Source organism: Drosophila novamexicana, unplaced genomic scaffold (assembly GCF_003285875.2).
Source record: "Drosophila novamexicana strain 15010-1031.04,08,12 unplaced genomic scaffold, DnovRS2.1 tig00000932-arrow-arrow-pilon, whole genome shotgun sequence".
Classification (NCBI taxonomy): domain Eukaryota; kingdom Metazoa; phylum Arthropoda; class Insecta; order Diptera; family Drosophilidae; genus Drosophila; species Drosophila novamexicana.
The window spans coordinates 1535437-1554389 of record NW_020824832.1 but is presented as its reverse complement, the minus strand read 5'-3'; the positions used below and the strand labels follow the sequence as shown (position 1 = coordinate 1554389).

Here is an 18953-nt window from a genome sequence, read left to right as displayed (position 1 = left end):
TAGAGCAAAATATTATCATGACATTGAATGCCCTACTGATCTGCCAGCACTAAGGGAACAGTTCTAAAAGTGTGTGCGTGTGACAGAGAAAGAGAGAGAGAGAGAGAGAGAGAGAGAGAGAGATAAACGAGCTAGAGCTTGGTCCGTTCGAAAGCTCGTTGCGGATTAAGGCGATAAGATGTAAACACTGTAGAGCAGCATACCGGGAGCAGTCGCTGCGGACCAGCCAGCTTAGCAAGCACGAAAAACTTTCCGCTTAAAAAGGCAAACAAAAAATAAAAGATAGCAATGTGGAGCGATCTTAAAAACAAGGTGATACTGGTGACCGGCGCCGGTGCTGGCATTGGCAATGCTCTGGTCAAGCAGCTGGCCAGCGCGGGCGCCACTGTCATCGCGGTGGCACGCAGCGAGGCGCAGCTAAAGGATTTGGTTGCTTCGGATGCGAAACATATCAAGCCACTGCTTCTGGATTTGTCCAATTGGGATAAGGTGCGCGAGGGTCTGGCCGCAGTGCCACAGCTCGATGGACTGGTGAACAATGCAGGCGTGGCCATTATCAAACCATTTGAAGAGCTGACCGAACAGGATTTCGATACGTATGTGTTTGTTTTGCTTAAGTCCAAACTGCCATGGACACTAATATGCCCATTCACAGTCACTTTAATGTGAACATTAAGGCCGTCTTCAATGTGACACAGGCGCTGCTGCCCAAGCTGCGCAATGGCAGCTCCATTGTAAATGTGTCTTCCATAGCCGCATCCCGCAGTTTTGCTGGCCACACGGCGTACAGTGCAACGAAAGCGGCGGTGGACTCGCTGACCAAATCGTTGGCATTGGAGCTGGGCGTTCGCCAGATACGCGTCAATTCTGTAAATCCGACCGTGGTTCTGACCAAAATGGGCCGTGACAATTGGACAGATCCGGCCAAAAGTGGGCCACTGTTGGCGCACATACCACTAAATCGTTTCTGTGAGGTGCACGAGGTGGTCGATGCCATTGGCTATCTGCTCAGCCAAAAGTCCAGCTTCGTCAATGGCCATCACATCAATCTCGAGGGCGGCTATGCCGTCTCCTAAACATACATACATGCATGTATATACATTATTAATACGAAGCGCACTCAATAAAGGCTTATAGTTGTATTACATTTTGTATTTATAATTGCTTGTAGTAATTCTAGGTAAGCTTTGTATATTCTTAAATGGCTTGCAACTCCCATTGAGGGCCATCAAATGCTGCATAGCTGTTACTTTCAAGCTACAAACTAGCGAAAGAAAGAGACAGAGCGGGAGAGTGGGAACAAAAAAAAAAAAAGGAAAGGAAAGTAGTGGGAGAATTTAACGAACGACTTAAATCGATAGAAAATTTACAATTTTTGAATTTCTATATGCCATACATAATATGTGTATGTATGTGTATTGCATTTTGGATTGCTTATGCGCAAACTTTGCCCTGCTGCTGGCTCTGCATTTGCTGCTGCTGCTTCTTCTCGCGCTCGCGTCGTCGTAGCTTCTTGCGCCGCCGATCGATGACCGCCAGCTCGCCCTTGATGCTGTTGTAGGCCTTGCGCAAATCCTGAATCTGTTTGCGCAGTATCAGTATGCACTGCTCCGCGCTGAGCGAGGGATCTGCAGGATGAATTTTGCATATTAATATTACTCTAAGGATTACTGTTTCTAGCTGCGGACTTACCCAATTCAACAAGGAAATTATATGGACATGGTCGTACGCCCGATGCATTGGCTAACGATTGTATTGGTTGTTGGTGCATTTGTTGTTGTTGCTGCTGCTGTTGTTGTTGCTGTTGTTGTTGTTGTTGTTGTTGCTGCAGCTGTTGCTGCCCTTGCGGCAACAGTTGCTGGCGTGTGCTATGGCGCTGCGTTGTGACAACATTCTCGGAAGTGTCATCGGTATCGGAACCAGCTAAGCAGACCGGAGAACATATGGGAATATATATAAATATAAATAAATAATTTTATTATTAAGATAGTCTTGGTACTTGCCTGTTGTTGTTGTTGTCGTCTTGCGCATGCTGTTCATCTGCTGCCTGCGACGCTTGCCCAGAACGTGCAGCTCGGCAGCGGTGGCAGCTGTCATATGCACTGCAGACTGTAGATTAACATCGCTGGCCTTGGCACGCCTTTTGCGCCTGCCGCTGAGCACGTTGCTCTCGAGTTCCGCATACTTTTTGGCCGCACTGTGCAGACTGCTGCTGCCGGTCTCCTCGCTGCTGTCATCCTGGCTGGCCGGCGATTCCGGAGAGCTGTTGGGCGACACCGAAGCCGCCGGCGCTGGCTGGCCAACTAGCGTCGCTGTCGTGACACGCGGCGGCGGTGTATCCGGTGGTAATGGTGTTATGCCCGGTATGGTCAGCGTGGAGCTGCAACCGGATGCGTTTGTGGCAACAACGGCAGTGACGGACGTTCCTGTTGCTGGGGCCATGGAACTGCCCGTGATGGTGATCGGTTCGTCTTTGCTGGTATAGTTTGGTGCCGGACTACCCGGTATGGTCTCCTCGCAGAGCAGATTAATGGCCGCCTCACTGTGGGTGGCCTCACTGATTAGTGGACTGCCAGCCGCAGGCGAGACATGCATGGGCTGGTCCTTCGCCTGCTGCAAGACAAATGGACGCGGCAATGGCGATGCCGCTGCTTTGGCCTCCACGGCTGACGTCTGGGCATCGTGCAGCGGCGGACTGATCTGAACCGTGTACGGTTTAAGCAGCAGGCCGCCATCATCGGCAGGCAGTGGCTGTTTGGGCGTCAGCTTGTGCTCCGGCTTGGGTGAGGCGGGGCTGGCGCTGCCGGGACTGTGACGCAGTGCGACCACCACAGAGACGGGTATTTCGGGCAGCACAATGGGCACGCCCGGGGGCAGCACCGTCGAGGTCGTTGCTCCGCCTGCTGCTGTTGTTGTTGTTGCTGTTGTTTGAGTTGTTGCAATTGGAGATTGCTCCTTATTTGGGTAAGTGCTTAGCCCACACGGCATGCCAGGCTGCAGCAACAGCATCGGCTTCAGCGCAATGGGCGCCTGGAGACCCGCCGTCAGCTGTTTGCTGCCAGCAGCAGCCAGCTCCAGTTTAACGGGCGCACTGCCCGTCAGACTGCCAGAGGCCTCAGACATTGGACTCTTCAATTCGCTAACCGTACTGGGCTCCTCGGCCATAACATCCTCAATGACCAGCCGCTGCTCGGAATCGGTGCTGTCCATCGACTCGTCCGAGAAGCTAGCGGTGCCCACTGTTGCCGTCACCGGCGGCGTACCAGCTATAGACGAAGTCATGGATGATTGTCCCGCCACTGGCGTCTTGCGCTGCTGTATGGCGCACTCGAGCTTTTGTATTGTCTCGCTAAGTTCGCTATTCTTCGCCGACAGCGAGGCGTCCAGTATGGATTTGGTTTCGGGACTGTTGCTGCTGCTCGTCCGATGATATAAATCGCTGAGGACAGCTGACGATAGTGCCGGACCCGTTTGTATCTTGAGCGGCTCACTGAGCAGCTTCAAGGTGTCCAGCTTCAGTGTGGAGCTGCTGCTGCTTGGCTCCAATTTAATGCTGCTCGGATGCGGCTGAGGCTCGTCTTTGTCCGTGTTGTTGTTGTCTGTTTGACTTTTGGTTTTACTTTGCTCCACTTCCTCCTTCTTCTGACTGATCGCCTTGAGCACCTTGTCCGCTATGGAGCTAGGCTTTTGCTCGTACTTGACCTCATCCAAATCGAACGGACCCGCTGTGCCCGCCAGCAATATCTTGACATTCTCCAGCTTCTCTAGTTTATTGTCCTTGTTCGATTCACCGGAACTGTAGCCGCTGCCCTCGTTCGAGGTGCTCAGCTCGAACACATTGCGCGTCTCCATAAAGGGACTGCCCACGATTTGCTGCTGTTGCTGTGTTGTCTTGGCCACGCCCAACGCCTGAGGCGGCGTACCCAGTCTGGGTGAAACGGGCACAGCTATGACTGGTGTGAATGCGGCAGACATAGCTGCAGCTGAGGCTGATGTTGCTGCGGCTGCTGCTGCCGGCGGTGTTGCTGGCGTTGTGGGCGGCTGCAGTGCATCCGTTAACGCGCGCGTCGTTTCCTGCACCGTCTGGGCGAGCTCCTCGTTAAGCGCTGTTATATTCAAATTGAAACTGGGCGACTTGCGCAGCACATCGAAGGGCGTGGCATGGCCAGGGGTTAGCTGTGCGCAGCCTACAACTGATGCAGCTGCAGCTGCTACGATGCCGCTTGCTTTGGTGGCGGCTGCTGGCCCTGGCTTCGCGCTATTGGGACTTGCTGCTGGCGAGGATTGCACTGTGACGACTGTCTGCTGCTGCTGCTGTTCCAGTTTGAGCAGCTTGGGTTTGTCCGTACACGTGAGGCTGGCTTCCTTAAGCGGCGAGCCGCGTTTCTTGGCCTTGCCAGGCGTGGTTGTTGCTGCTGCCGCTGGTACAGTTGTTGCTGTGCTCGTGGCATAGCTGCGCGGCTCGTGTGCCGCATGTGGTAATTGATGCTGCTCAATGCTATGTGCTATGGCGCTAGCTTTGAGCGCCTGCTTGCGTGCTGCGGCGCTGACAGCAACGGGCGCTGCAACTGTTGTTGCTGCGTTGCCGACGTGGCTGCTGCTGCTGCTACTGGCAGCAGATGGCGTGCCGCTAGCTATGACCGAGGTGCCGGCACAGCTGATGGAGGCCATGGGCGAGATGCGTTTCTCGAATTCAAAGGGCTCTGTATCCTTGAACTCGTACACATCCGAGGGAAGCAGCTTAATGCCGCTGGTTATGTTGCTCATGTGCATGCTGGTGCTGCTGCTGCCGCTGCTGTACTTTGTTTCCTTGGGCATGCCGGCAGATGTGCCTGTTGCTCCTGCTGCTGGTGTTGTTGTTGTGCCGCTGCTGATCTCCAGTTTGCTCATGTCCGGCAGCGAGCGTGTGGCCGAGGAGCTGCTGCTCAAACTAACCGTAGTGGCCGCCGAATTGCTGCTGGAACAGAACGAGCTGGAGGACGAACTGGATGAGGAGGGCGAACAGGCAGCCGGCAGTTCTACCTTCAATGTGGCTGTCTCCTTATGCAGCACTGGTTCCACAAACTTTTTGCCAGCATCCATGGAGCTGCCAGCAGCAGATGCCTGCTGTTTCTTTAGCAGCTCCAGTTTCTTGCCAGGCAACAATGTATTTGTTGCTACTGTAGCTGTTGATGTTGTTGTTGATGTTGACGCTTCAGCTTTTTCCACTTTCTTGAGCAATGTCAGCGGCTTCTCCACAATCACCGAGGTGCACTTGGCTGTGCCGCCGCCGCCGCCGCCGCTGCTGCTGCTGCTGCTGTTGGCGCCAAAGCGGGCCGGCGCAATCAACGTAGATGATGTTGTGGGCTTTATATCGGCGCCGCTGTGGAATGGCTTCGGGTGCTCCTCCTTGGGCTCCATTTTGAATGGCTTGCGCTCCTCGCCGGCGGGCGTTTCGTGTTTGATATGCAGCTTGTCGGACTCCTTCTTGATGTTTGGCTCGCTGGAATGCTGCTGCTCCGCATTAGCGGAGGAGGAGGCACTGCTTACAGCTGATGTTGCTCCGGCAGCGTTCTTACGCTTGTCGCTGACCGTCGGCTGCTTGCGATAATCAAGTTTTTCAGATGACTGCGAATCCTCGTCAATGTAGGAATCCGTTTCGGACGACTGCTCCGTGGAGCTGCCCGTTTTGGGCTCCTGTTTGGCCTGCGCATCGCTCGGTTCGCTCTTGATGGCATCTTTGCGCTCGAGCAGCTGTGGCTGAAAGCCCTTCAACTCTGAGCGTATCTCGCTGAGATCATAGTCGCGTCCCTTGGCGGCACCACCGCCACCGCCGCCTCCGCTGCTCATAGCACGATTTCCGGCGCGCGGACGCTGCACAGCCGGCTGCTGGTGCTGCTGTGCCTGCTGTTTGCCTGACGGCGGTTGCTGTTGCTGCTCCTCCTCCTCATCCTCCTCGCTATACTCGCTGACACTGGTGCGTCGAACCGGGGCCACCTTTTTACCACTGCCAGCAGCTGCTGTCCCTGCTGCTGTTGTCTTTGTCTTGCTCTGTTGCAGCTGTTGCTGCTCCTTAGTATTGAGCCGCTTGGGACGACGTACAGGCTCATCAGAATCGGTGTCAGTGTCGCTCGCCATGGAGGCATCCGAAACATTTGCCGACACGGATGCGGAGGCAGAGATACGACGTCCCTGGTTGCTGTTGATGCTGCTATTCGTAGGCAAAGTGCGGGTGGGACGTTTATGCTTCAGCTGAACCTGAGATTGCGATGCGGCTGGAGATTTGGTACGACTCGAATTAGAGGCAACCGATGAGGGTGTGGTAGAGCGCGGCGGCATGGAATCGCTGCGTCCACGTCCACGTTTGCCGCCCGCCTGTGTTGTCGCTGTCGATGTCGGCGTCTTTGCCAGGCCCTGCAGCATAGGGACGCCCGTGCCAGTGCCCGGTGCCTGCTGATCTGCGCTGGACGTCGATTTGCCGGATGCATCTTTATGCGGCAATGTTGCGTTGCCACTGGGACCGCTGCTGCCGCCGCCACCGCTGCCGCCGCTGCTGCTATTGATGCTTGTGTTGGCTGCTTGGGTGGGCGCACCACCACTGTTCGCGCTGCTGGTGCTGATGGTGCGTGTCTTTTGCTTGGAACCCTTGGTTAGATTCTCGGCAATGCGCTCGCGCGGCACCCACTCATCGTAGCGATTGTTCCAGCCGGTATAGTGCACCAGATACATGGGCACGCCGCGCTGTACACTAATCTCGATGACCTTCGCCTCGTACGTGCTGCCATGGGAGCTGGGCGATTTCTTTTCGTGATAATTGACCTTCAACTTGTCACCGATGCCGACTTTAAAATCGCCTGTATCAATTTTCTCAACAGTTATTTCGTCCTTCTTGCGTTTGCCGCGTTTCTCGTCGCTTTTGTCCACCTGTTTGCGTTGTTGATGTTTCTCCTTTTTCGTTGCGGTTCCTGAGCTGGTTGCTGTTGTTGTTGCAGCTGAAGTTGACGCATGCATAGGTTAGAAAGAGATGGATGCGCATTAATAACTATTGCTATTGCTGTTTTATGCGTGTGTACATACTGTTGCTTATATTCGTGACATTCCAATCATAATAAATAATTTAAGCGCATAACGCATATTTTATTGCCAAAGGGATAGCCCCTACTACAATTCGGGCTGTGTTCATCTTTACCCCTACCATCAGTTGTGCCAATTTAGCTATAGCCACCCAGATATACATTGCTTTTGTTGCTTGGAATATTCAACTTTTTGATAATACTGTGCATATTCGGTAACGAAATTAAATTTTCCTAATTAAATGGGACACTTTCCCATTACATTTAGCTACTTATGGCTAATTTAAGTGGTCATACCAGCTATTTTTATTATACGCGCTGGCAACACTGACAAGATCTTATACAAATTTAGAAATGCCGATTGCACGGCACGAACTATCGATAGTATTTCAATAAAAATCAAAAAATAGCAAACAGGTGTGTGTGTGTACGTGCTTATGCGGGCGCAACAGAAGCCAAGCGCAAAAGCGGGCACAAACAGAAACCAAAAAGAAAGCTCGGAGCAGGCCCCCAATAAAGCAGAGATTAAAAGAGAGCAAAGATTAAGTTAAAATCAAATTGATCTTATCAATAGTTCAAACACTGCGACAGCTGGGGAGGCCAATGCCGAAAAATTAAAAACACAAACAGCAAGCGAAACGTTTCATTCTCCATTCGCATTCCAGATAATGCGACCATCAGCGGAGCGACAGGGCATTAAACGAAATTAGTTGCTTGGCAGCGAATGCTTATATAATCATGCGACTTCGTTTCCTGACCTCGGCCAGCAGACAGCTGCGACTCAGTAATCAGCCATGTCGTCACCGCCTGCTGGGGACAAGTGCAGCTCAAGCAGGACAGCAACAGCAGGATGGGAGCAAAGGAAACCAGAACAGTCGAGCATTTAATACCACACTTTATGGAGCTGGCACGCTGGGCGGCATTGGAGCTGGCTACTGGCTGTTCAATGAACTGGACAAGAAGCGCCAGCAGCCGCTGGAGCAGACAAAACAGTTGACAACACCACCTGCAGCTGAATTGGATGCTGAGGCAGAGGCGCGTCTTTGGCATAAGACAAAGCGTTCGGATCTGCCCACATACAGCGTGGAGGACGTGCTGCGCCACGATAAACCAGAGAATGGCATTTGGGTTACCTATGGTCTGGGCGTTTATGATGTTACAGAATTTGCGCCCAATCATCCTGGTGGCGATAAAATTTTAATGGCGGCTGGTAATGCCATAGATCCCTTCTGGGCCATCTATCAGCAGCACAATACACAGGAGGTGCTGCAGCTGCTCGAGAGCTTTCGCATTGGTAATCTGAATAAAGTCGCTGCGGAAGATGACGATGAGTTGAGCTCACCCTGGGCCCAGGAGCCAAAACGTCACGATCTGCTCAAGCCGACCAGCAAACGGCCCTTTAATGCGGAGCCACCAATTAGTTTGCTGGGCGAGCACTTCTACACCCCTAACGAGTACTTCTATGTGCGCAACCATTTGCCGGTGCCAACGCTTAAGCCCGAGGAATACGAACTGGAACTGGAGGTGGAGTCGGGCCCTGGGCAGCCGAGCCGTACACTCAGTCTGGACGAGATTAAAAAGCTGCCCAAGCACACGGTCACAGCGGCCATTATGTGCGGCGGCAATCGGCGCTCCGAAATGACGCGAATCAAGCCAGTCAAGGGTATGTCACAATTGCTGTCCATGTCCGAGCTATGTGTAGTCTAACTATATCCTCTCTTTTTGTTTCAGGCCTGTCGTGGGGCGCCGGCGCAGTGGGCAATGCCAAATGGTCGGGTGCACGTCTCTGCGATGTGCTGCAAGCTCAGGGCGTAAAGCCCGATGAACGTTTGCATGTTATATTCGAGGGTGCCGATTTGGATCCCACTGCCCATCCGTATGGCGCCTCCATACCACTGTCCAAGGCATTGGATCCACGCGGCGACGTGGTGCTCGCCTACGAAATGAACGAACAGCCGCTGAGTCGAGATCATGGCTATCCCATAAGGGTCATTGTGCCCGGCACTGTGGGCGCACGCAATGTCAAGTGGTTGACCCGCATCGTTGTCACCGATCACGAATCCGACTCCCACTGGCAGCAGAACGATTACAAGGGCTTTAGCCCCAGCACAGATTGGGACACAGTTGACTTTAGCAAGGCGCAGGCCATACAAGCTATGCCAGTGACCTCGGCCATTTGCACACCGATACCCGAGGAGCGGGTGAAGGTTGACAAGGGCTATATAACTGTGCGTGGCTATGCCTGGAGTGGCGGTGGTAGGCGTATTGAGCGCGTGGATCTAACGACTGATGGTGGCAAATCGTGGCATGTCGCCCAGCTGGAGCAGGAGAATGTACCCGATGGACGGCACTATGGCTGGTCACTGTGGACGGCCCGTTTGCCTGTAAGCGATGAGCAGCAAAAGCAGCCGAATCTTGAGATTTGGGCCAAGGCTGTCGATTCCGCCTACAACGTCCAGCCGGAGGCCTTTGAACATATATGGAATCTGCGTGGGGTTCTCGCCAATGCCTATCACAAGGTCAAAGTGAGACTTATCTAACATGGATTCACGGATATACCGATGACTAATGGAAGAAAAGCGATATAAATTTTTTTTCCCTTAAATTATATACATGAAAGACAACGATTTGAGATCTTTGAGGAGAAAAAACTCCGAACCCAAAATAAATATATATATTACTGAACAGTCAAGTAGAAATGGCCAATATGTCTGTTTGTCAATATGTATATAGCATATAGATAGAACAAAGTTTTAGCCTGACCATGTGATAAACCTTAAGAGAAACTTACAAACCAAGGACACAATTGTGGGCCCTGACAGAACTTCCACTTGGACTAAGGAACTATTATAAGACAAATGACTTGGAGAGTATGTTGCACCGATTGTAGATGCAGGAATCTCACAGTTAAATAAAATGGGTTGCACTTACCCGCTGTGGGAGATGCATCGCGACTTCGTTGCGTCTCTGAGGCTGCTTTGCTGGATGCATTGCTGCCACCGACGCTGGGCTCCTTGTCTATGCTGTTGCGCGTCGATGCTGCCGCGGCCTTGATCTTTGCCAGTGGAACATCCGCCTCGGCGTCCGCTTTGGCGCTCGCCGTTGCAATTGTTGCTGCTGCCGCAGCAGCAGCTCTTGCAGCTGCCGCTGCTGTCGATGTGGATGCCACTGTGCTGCTGACACTTGCGGTTGTGGCTGCGCCTGTTGCTGCCGGCGCAACGTTTGATATGGCTGATTTCTCCTCATATTTCTCCACTAGATTTTTGACTTTGCCACTGCTGGCGGCGGATACTTTGCGCTGTTTCTTCACCGGCTCTACGACCACGCTGGACTCGCTGGTGTTCTCCGATTCCTCAGCTGCTGATTGTGAGGCTGTTGAGGCGGCGCGTACGGGGGTGGCAGCCGTCGCACTTCCGCTACTGCCAGCTGCTGCAGCTGTTGCTGTTGCTGCCGCCGCAGACGCGGAGGCGCCAACGCTGCTGGCAGCAACAGTTGTCTGATTAGCCATTGCCAGTTTGCTTATGGTTTCCATTTTGGTGGTATCAGCCGGCTTGGGTGAGGCCACCGAGTTGGCGCGCACTAGACTGCGGCCTTTACTGCGATTGGAGTTGCGCGATGTCATCAGCATGGAGCAGCCGAGCTTGCGATGGAAATCACCATACGGCTGAAGAAATTTCTTATATGCCTGCTTCACCAGATTCATAACACTCAAAGTACACGGCGTAAAGCCCAGGCGCATGGCTATCATTTTCCATTGATTTTTGGTGGTCACGCGATTGTAGCCGCCGCGTTTCTGCACCGCCCGAAACAGGCGATAGAGATCCACATCGCGACTTTGTATGGATGGCACCTTATTGAGCGGTGTGCCCCGGTCGTCCATATATTTGTATAGCTGTGCCACAAATAGATCCTTCTCCTCGTGCGGCTCATCATCTGATGAATCCGAATCGATCTCACCCTCATCATCGCTGGTTAAATTGGACAGGCCGAATAAGGAGTCGCGATCCCAGTGGGCGGGCAATTTGCTGCTATCGAGAAACTCGAGGGCCGCCTGCACAGCGGGCACATCCTGCTTGCTGGCCATTTCACGTGTAAACTCATTCGCTTCCTTCTTGGGCACCGTGTAGTAGCGTCCATCCTTGAACGAGCGCACCAGATATTCGTCCTTGACGCGTATGCGGACTGTGGCCTGTAAATTGTAATGCGTGTTAAATATAATTTGGATTGGGACTGAATTTAGGACCAGATTGAATGCTAAACTTTAGCTAGAAATTGGCTTTTACTTACCTGCTTGCTAACCTGCGCTGTGGGCGCCACAACCAGCGCGGGAAACCATTTTTCTTTGTCCTTTTTCTTGGACTCGGTCTCAACGCAAACAACCTTGCCAATGTTCTCCTCCTTCTCGTTGACCACTTCCTTGGCATCGCTCTCGTCATCGTCATCAGAGCTGCCATCATTCAGTTGACCTCGTCGACGTCCGCGTCGACCGCCTACTACTGGATTGCCGAAATGCTCCGGATGTGTTAGCGGCAGCTGATCCAAGGTTTCGCTCTCATTAAAATGCCTGCCGCTCTTTAGGCATAGCGCGGTGCGACGCAGCGTCGTAATGTCGCCATCATCGAAGACGACCGTATATTGGGAGCAATCCTGAATTTTGGTTATAGTCGCCTCTACGGTCTCCTTGCGATCCGGATGACGCACCTCAACAATGGCTCCAACGCGCAGCTGACCTGGCGGCGCTTTGATGGCATCGTCCGATACGATACCCGAGCCGAGACCTTGTTTGTAGGCTACCTTTACTTTGATATTGCGCACCACTTTACTGACTTTGGCTTCACAGAATGCTCCTTTGTATTTGGCGCTCACCTCAGTGCCCACGGGCAGCGATGGTGGGTCGTCCGCTTGCTGCAAACCTCGTATGGTTAGTAAATGATTCGATTCAATATTGAAAGAACGGGCAGAACTTACTTGCATATTTTGTAAGAAATACCGTTCGTTATTTGGGTAATCTGAAACCAACGCCACTTTTATGTTGTATTAATAGTGGCTGTGCATTTTATCCAACTGTTTACGTTGTTGACTTGCGCCCAATACTCTCCGAACTTCACTTCTTCTTCCACCTACTGGGCCAATTCTTCCTACACGATTTGCCGCGTTGCTTTTTATTGTTGACTTAATTTTATTTGTCTTAAGCTGACTTCACTGCTGCACGGATGATCAATTATGTTGGCTGTGTTATAATGCAGATGTTATATTTTTACTGCTTGTAATTATTTTTTGGCGCAAGTAAATGTGAAATTTTCATTTTTTGCTTTTGCGTTGTTTAGCGTCTTTGCCAAATGTTAGTGATGGCCTTGGAGTATCGATTTTCTCTATGCCATTTCTACGCAATCGACCTATCGTTGGGTAATAGCAACACTGTAGTGCCGATAAGAGTGTGCTCGTAATGTCGTGTGGCAACGCTAATAAGTGGCAGCGCTAGTTTACATTTGTGCTCAACTGTTAGAATTTAAATTCACTCAAGCTTTGAGCGCAAATTTAAAATCTGTTCTGCGCGCGCGTACATGCAAAATGCTAAAATTAAAAATTTAAGCTGGTTAACTGCTATTAGTTGTATTTTGCGAAATTATCTGTAATAGTAACCACTTATTGAATATAATTTTTCAAAAAATAAAATCAAAGACAGCACAAAGATACGTACACTTTTCCGCACAGTCTGAAATGCCTTTGGGAAATGCATTCACACTCACATGTCAAATCTAGGGTAATGAGACAAAAAAGATTTGGGCCACGTAAAAAGGTTAATTAAGAAATGTGCTAAATTCCATGCATTTGATTATCTATGCATGTGTGCATGGCCTTCCCAGAAGGAATTTCGAGCGTGCAAAAAACGTTGACCTTGACAGATATACATTAGATCTGAAAAGGATAAAGAGTCTCATTTATATATGCAAATGTTATATATATGCATATGTATACTGAAACTAAAGATTGTCAATAAACTATTTTAAGAAAAGCAGGTTTGACTCTGAAAAACACTTCTCACGACTATTCCCTAATCTTGCAAGCTGTAACATTTGCTATATACATATTTCCAACTGGGTATGTTGAGCTGCGTGTTCACGCGCACTAATTGAATTTCCAACAAATGCTGTTACACTAACAAACACAGCGACAAAAACAGTAATGAGAGCGAACAAATGCAATGACATTTCGGCAGGGGACTCACCTATGCTGTTGTCTCTCATGCTTTTATTTTGCCAAGATTTGACTTTTGTTTTGCTTATATTTTAGTGCATGTGAGCGTCTGCGTCTGCGTGTGTCTGTGTGTGTGGGTGTGTATGTGTGTGCGAGCGCGCGCTTGTGTGAGTTTGTGTGTGACAGGAATTGGAATAACAACGCAATTAGCTAATGTTTTTATGCCTTTTTTGGTGCTTTGACATGTTTTGGTACAACTTTGCGTGCGCAGCTAAAACATTGAGGTTATGATTTCACAGAATGATATGAAAATCGACAGGTGCCACTAAAATACAAAATATCGCTTTACTTGATTGGGAAACAATTAAAATGGATTATTAATGGCAGAGCGATTTAATGTGTATTATTATTATAAAAGGAAATGTGTCAAACGAAGTTAACCTAACCTCAAATATTGGCATTTAATTGAGCTAACCTGTTGGTTGCATTTATATTTTGATAAGGACATGTATATTTTCAAAATACTTGCAAGACAGTTGTTATAAAATATCCATAGATAAGAAACAAGTGTCCATACCATATGTACATACATATGTATATTAAATAAGAAGTTCTTAGCAAAACAAAAATGAAAGGTATTTACGAATACGCAAAAATACTCATATTTCAGGATTAATTGACTTCTGTTATCATTGCTCATGGCGCACAGTATGGCGAGTTATTAATTTTTCCATTTCCATTAAAACGATATTAGCTGAATGTATCTGTAGCTCGAGTCCTATTGTATTTAACTTGGCTGAATGACTTTTGCCATGCGCCTGCAGCCACTCCACCCCCCCCCCCCCCCCCCCTGGCCGATGAGAGGCCGCCCGCAGCCCTCGGCCCTCGGCCCATGGCTCGTGGCCCGTTTGCTGCGTGAGCGCAAACAAAGGCCAATAATTTCTGCTGCTGCTTTTCAATTATCGCTTGCAAAAAAATAAAATAGAAGAAGGAAAAAAAAACGCAAAAAAAATAAAGGGAATGAAAGGCAAATAAAGAGTGTAAATGGCCAAGGCATAGAAGCGTTAAAGTAAAAAGGGTTCCTTTCTCCTGCTGCCAAGGAGTAAGTAATTAGTGTGCAATTCCGTTGTGCTGCATGTGTGTGTGTGTGTGTGTGTGTGTGTATTACATTTACTTTTCCACTTCGTTTGCGACAATCAAATGTAACAAAAGCGGCCAAGCAGCAGCGTCAGCAGGCACAAGTGACTGCAAGGCATGGCCAGGCAGGCAGGTAGGTAGCACCCACCTGTGCGGCTCTCTGTTTTTATCATCTAAGGCCGCAGCGTCATCGTCATGAAACGTGACATTGAATACAATTCGTCTCTGCCGCCAGCCAACCAACGACAAGCATCATCCACCGCGCACCACTGAGCCATTGAGCCCAGTGGAGCCAGGGACGTGCGCCCGTGGACCGTCTGCCCAGGTATGCTAATCTCTCTGTAATTAAGACTGTCACTCATTCAGGCAGTTGCTTCCATTCAGTTGGCACCCAGTTCGGATGCCAAACCGGACTGGGTTGCCTGTCGAAGGCGCGGAAACAATGTGCCAATATGGGAATTCCTTTAATTGCAGCTGGTTGTGTATTTCCATTCGCTAGGCTCATGCCTGTGTGCGTGTGTGTGTTAGTGAGTGTGTGTGGGTGGGGTCACAGCTTGCATTGCTAATTGCTTTCGGCTCACTTTTTACCTGTTTTCCGAGGACCACGTTTCAGACGGAGGAGCTATTGAAAAATTAAGCAATCGTTTTTTTTTTTAACAAAAGCATCTCACATTCCAAATAAATCTAGAGAAATAAGTCAATTCGAAAATTCTTATATTTCTTCTTTTTTTTTTTTTAATTTATATTCCAACAAAAAATTTGATGAGAATTTGAACACAAATACAAAGAAGTTGTTTCGATTTGAACGGAATTTTTTTTAGACACGAACATTGTGTTGGCCGCTTGCCAAAGTGCAAATATTTAAATGCACATAAAAAAAAAACATTTTTATATACTTAATAACAAAGCTAACTGAATTTGCATTTAAATGCATACAAATTTGAAAACAAATTGAACATTTATGCCCATCGCACACAGTCCCTGGGGTCTAAGTGGGATTTGGGGCAGCATATAATAATATAATAGGATAAACGTATATTATTTATATCCGAGAGATCCATCGAATGTGCTATTGCAGGACCTCCAGACACAACTGCATTTACCTCATAGCTTAATATACCTTTACAGATCCTTCTGAAAATGCAAAATGTACTACTTTTGTAATTTATATGCTTTGTTTATATACCTACCATCATATGGACACATGGCAAGCAGTCCATTATTCGGGCAGCTCATCACAGAATTCCGTTCTAACTGTATCTATGGGGAGCACCACCGTCTCCTTTGTAGCGCTCGGTGTTGGTGCCTTGGCCCTTTTTGGCGGTGATGGCAAATAATCTTCATCAGAATTAGATATCACTTTCGTTTTGCTATCATCAGTCCTGTTCTCGTTGTCGACCGAGAACCGCACTACTTCTGATTCAGTGGCAGGGTACCACTGAATATCAGATGTATTCTCGTCGTTCCTTCCTCCGTAGGCAATCAGTCCACCGTTATCGTACTGTCCACAATAATTGTATTGTCCACCGTAGTCGACCTGACCACTGTAGTCGATCTGATCACTGTAGTCGCTTTGTCCATTAAGGTCAATCTGTCTATCGTTTTCCTTTTGTCCATTGCATACAATCTGTTTGCTGTAGTCATATTGTTCTCCGTACTTATGCTCTCCATCGGTGTTTCTTTGTACATCATTGCACTGTCTAACATTGTCGCCTTGTTCACTCTGTCTACCTAAGTGGATCTGTCCATCAGAATCGCTTTGTGCACTGGAGTCACTATCTCCACTGTAGACGCTGTGGCCACCCTTATACTGTCCACCGTTATACGGTCCACCATTATTATGTTCATCGTTATACGGTCCAGCGTTATACTGCTCACCGGTATACGGCTCACAGTTATACGGCTCACACATAAACTCTTCCCCGTTATACGGTCCATCGTAATACTGCTCAGCGTTATACGGTCCACTGTTACACTGTCCATCGTTATACGTTATATCGTACTGTGCAGCATCGTACTGTCTAGCGTTGTCGCTCTGTCCGCCGTAGACGGTTTGCTCGCCGTAATGGACCTGACGTATATAGTAGTTCTGTGCATTGTTGTGCTCTGTAGCGTTATATTGTCCTCCGTTATATTCTTCATTGTTGTAGTGCTTCGTTTTCCCGGACAGTCCATTTTTGTCTGAGTTCCAAAGGTTGCCAGACTTCTCTTCGTGGTTCGACTTCCCAAGGCTTTCTGCCTTCAGATCGTTGTCCGACTGCACATCGGTGTCAAATCTCTTATCGGTGTCAGATTGGCCATCGGTGGTAGACTTTCCATCGCTGTCAGAGTTACTATCGGTGTAAGACTTGCTATCCGCGTCGGACTGTCCATCGCTGTCAGACCTACTATCGGTGTCAGAGTGGCCAGCTGTGATTGACTTTCGATCGATTTTATCGATTTTCAGACCATGAGTGATCGACTTCGTATCGGTATCCGAGTGACTATCCGTGTAAGACGTTCTATCGGTGTCAGACTCCATAACGTTGTCAGCCTGCAAATAATTGTCTGATTGGTCAACGTTGTTTGATATCCTTAGCTTGTCTGATTGCATATCGCTGTCCGACCTTACATCCTTGTCAGCCGGCGCAACAGTTTCAGACTGGCCATCAGTGATTAATTTTCTAGCATTGTCAGGGTGGCTTTCGGCGTAAAACTTGCTGTCAGTGTTAGAGTGCCGATCGCTATCAGACCTACTAACGCTGTCAGCGAGGACATCTGTTATCGACTTCTTATCGGCGTTAGAGTGAGCATCGATGTTAGACTTATTATTGGTGCAAGACTGCCGATGCGTGATAGACTTCCTATCCGTGTCCGAGTGACTATCAGTGTAAGATGTCCTTTCGGTGTCAGAGTCTCCATCGTTGTCAGACTGTTCTGGTTGTCTGGTCGCGTGGTTTTCGAATAGCTCTTTGTTCTCAGACTTACTAAGGTTGTCCGACTTCAGATCCTGTACATTAGTTGCAGATTGCTCATGAGCGATAGACTTTGTATCTGAATCTGAATGGCTATCGGTGTAAGATGTCCTATCGCTGCCTGACTGCCCATCGGTGTCGGAATGCCCAGGATTGTCCAATTGGTCCCTACTGTTTGACCTAAGGTTGGCGGACAATCCATTGTTCTCAGAATTTCTGAGGTTGTCTAACTTCACTCCTTTGTCTGACTTCACATTGGTGACGGACTTCTTATCTGTGTCCGAGTGGCTACCGGTGGAAGATGTCCCATCGGTGTCGGATTGACCAGTGTGAGTCTTCCTATCAGTATTCGACCGGCCATTGCTGTCAGGCTGCCTTTCGGTACCAGACTTCCCATGGGTGATAGACTTTCTATCGGGGTCCGAATGACTATTCGTATAAGAAGTCCTATCGCTATCAGACTCTCCATCGTTGTCGAACTGTCCACGGTTGTCAGGTTGGCCACCGCGGTTTGACCTCCTAAGGTTGTCGGCCAGCGCACCGTTGTTAGACTTTCCATCGGTGTTCAACGGGTCAGCTCGGCAAGATCTCCTATCGGTGTCAGTCTGCCTAGCGGTAACAGAATCCACATCTTCGTCGGACTGCACATGGTTGTCGGTCGGCCATTCGTTGTGGGGGTGTCCATGGTTAAGGTACTGCCCATCATTTGAGGTTCGTTCATCGTAATTCATGTCCATACCGTTGTCGGTATCGTCACGATAGTAGTGTTCTCCATTGGCATACCAGTTGCGTGCTGTTGTAGTGTCCGTATTCTCTGGACCTGCTTCGCCTAATAATGAGTCGTCATCCGAGTCATGGCCGTCATGCACGTAGCCAAGTATGGACATTGTACCATTGCCAATCGATTCAAAAATTAATTCTTCGCCGCGACTAAAGTTCAAGTCTAACACCGCTTGCGGAATGGATTTGCTCAGAGTCGCCAGCGCAAACTTCCGATTGTGGATTGTTAAATAAAACTTGACAAAATCCCCCTCGTCCAGTGCAACGGTCGAAATGTGAAATGATTTTGATACCACTTGCACATACTTACAGTATGGCTTCAGATTTAGGCCATAGAAAGCAGCCATAGCTCATTTTCTTAAATTTGTTCTTTTCTTTTTGATACGTTTCATTAAAGTTAAAAAGTTGAACAGAACGAGTTGAAATTGAATGCCAAGCCACGAAGCTTCATATATGAAAGATGCCACGTGGCTAGACTTGACGAGGTAAAAAACAATCGATATTAAGTGCTAATTTTGGTGACTTTTAAGCAGTCATAAAGCAAATAATAATAAAAATTATGTAATTGTTGGTATTTGCAAAAATAGGTCTTGTCAGAAAATCCTTGAGTTTGTACATATCTAATACACACATTCAAGGGAAGCGCAGGTTTGCTTACAATCGATATCACTAGTAACTGTGATCGACGCCGATAAATCGTTACAGCCGGGACTCGTTACTAAGCTTTCTAATACCCACGCTTGCAAAGCCTGGCAACTCTGACGCGGCGGCCATTGCGGTTTACGGCAAGCCTAACCTCAAAGAATGTGAAAATAATAAAATAACATAATAT

At 48.9% G+C, this 18953-nt stretch overlaps 4 protein-coding genes across 5 annotated transcripts; 2 read left to right on the top strand and 2 right to left on the bottom strand.

Annotated features, from left to right (window-relative positions):
• Positions 1-126: 126 nt before the first annotated feature.
• LOC115765113 (L-xylulose reductase) lies at positions 127-1145 on the top strand. Its single transcript, XM_030708502.1, has 2 exons — positions 127-596; positions 656-1145. Exons 1-2 carry the CDS (start codon positions 289-291, stop codon positions 1074-1076), a joined length of 729 nt encoding a protein of 242 aa, XP_030564362.1. The 5' UTR covers positions 127-288; the 3' UTR covers positions 1077-1145.
• LOC115765111 (mucin-5AC) lies at positions 1138-12329 on the bottom strand. Its single transcript, XM_030708499.1, has 6 exons — positions 12021-12329; positions 11340-11957; positions 9984-11241; positions 2004-6971; positions 1693-1923; positions 1138-1628 (listed from the first exon to the last, which is right to left on the bottom strand). Exons 1-6 carry the CDS (start codon positions 12024-12026, stop codon positions 1435-1437), a joined length of 7275 nt encoding a protein of 2424 aa, XP_030564359.1. The 5' UTR covers positions 12027-12329; the 3' UTR covers positions 1138-1434.
• Positions 7470-9728, top strand: LOC115765112 (probable sulfite oxidase, mitochondrial). The gene is made up of 2 exons (XM_030708500.1): positions 7470-8715; positions 8784-9728. Exons 1-2 carry the CDS (start codon positions 7791-7793, stop codon positions 9590-9592), a joined length of 1734 nt encoding a protein of 577 aa, XP_030564360.1. The 5' UTR covers positions 7470-7790; the 3' UTR covers positions 9593-9728.
• Positions 12330-15197: 2868 nt separating the features above from the next.
• LOC115765201 (serine-aspartate repeat-containing protein F-like) lies at positions 15198-18593 on the bottom strand. 2 transcript variants are annotated; one of them, XM_030708637.1, is made up of 2 exons: positions 15578-18593; positions 15198-15518 (listed from the first exon to the last, which is right to left on the bottom strand). In XM_030708637.1, exon 1 carries the CDS (start codon positions 18466-18468, stop codon positions 15607-15609), a length of 2862 nt encoding a protein of 953 aa, XP_030564497.1. In that variant the 5' UTR covers positions 18469-18593; the 3' UTR covers positions 15198-15518; positions 15578-15606. The 2 variants fall into 2 exon arrangements, with proteins under 2 accessions (XP_030564497.1, XP_030564496.1); XM_030708636.1 differs by having other exon boundaries at positions 15198-15521; positions 15578-18592.
• Between the last annotated feature and the right edge of the window lie 360 nt (positions 18594-18953).

Excerpts from the sequence above, each read along its gene's own strand:
- LOC115765111 (XM_030708499.1), bottom strand. Across the intron at positions 1,924-2,003 it reads GACGACAACAACAACAACAG|CTGGTTCCGATACCGATGAC; the intron begins GCAAGTACCAAG and ends CGGTCTGCTTAG. Across the intron at positions 1,629-1,692 it reads TAATTTCCTTGTTGAATTGG|ATCCCTCGCTCAGCGCGGAG; the intron begins GTAAGTCCGCAG and ends TTCATCCTGCAG.
- LOC115765113 (XM_030708502.1), top strand. The coding sequence starts at position 289 with ATGTGGAGCGATCTTAAAAACAAGGTGATACTGGTGACCGGCGCCGGT. Across the intron at positions 597-655 it reads ACCGAACAGGATTTCGATAC|TCACTTTAATGTGAACATTA; the intron begins GTATGTGTTTGT and ends GCCCATTCACAG.
- LOC115765201 (XM_030708637.1), bottom strand. The coding sequence starts at position 18,468 with ATGGCTGCTTTCTATGGCCTAAATCTGAAGCCATACTGTAAGTATGTG.
- LOC115765112 (XM_030708500.1), top strand. The coding sequence starts at position 7,791 with ATGCGACTTCGTTTCCTGACCTCGGCCAGCAGACAGCTGCGACTCAGT. Across the intron at positions 8,716-8,783 it reads GCGAATCAAGCCAGTCAAGG|GCCTGTCGTGGGGCGCCGGC; the intron begins GTATGTCACAAT and ends TTTTTGTTTCAG.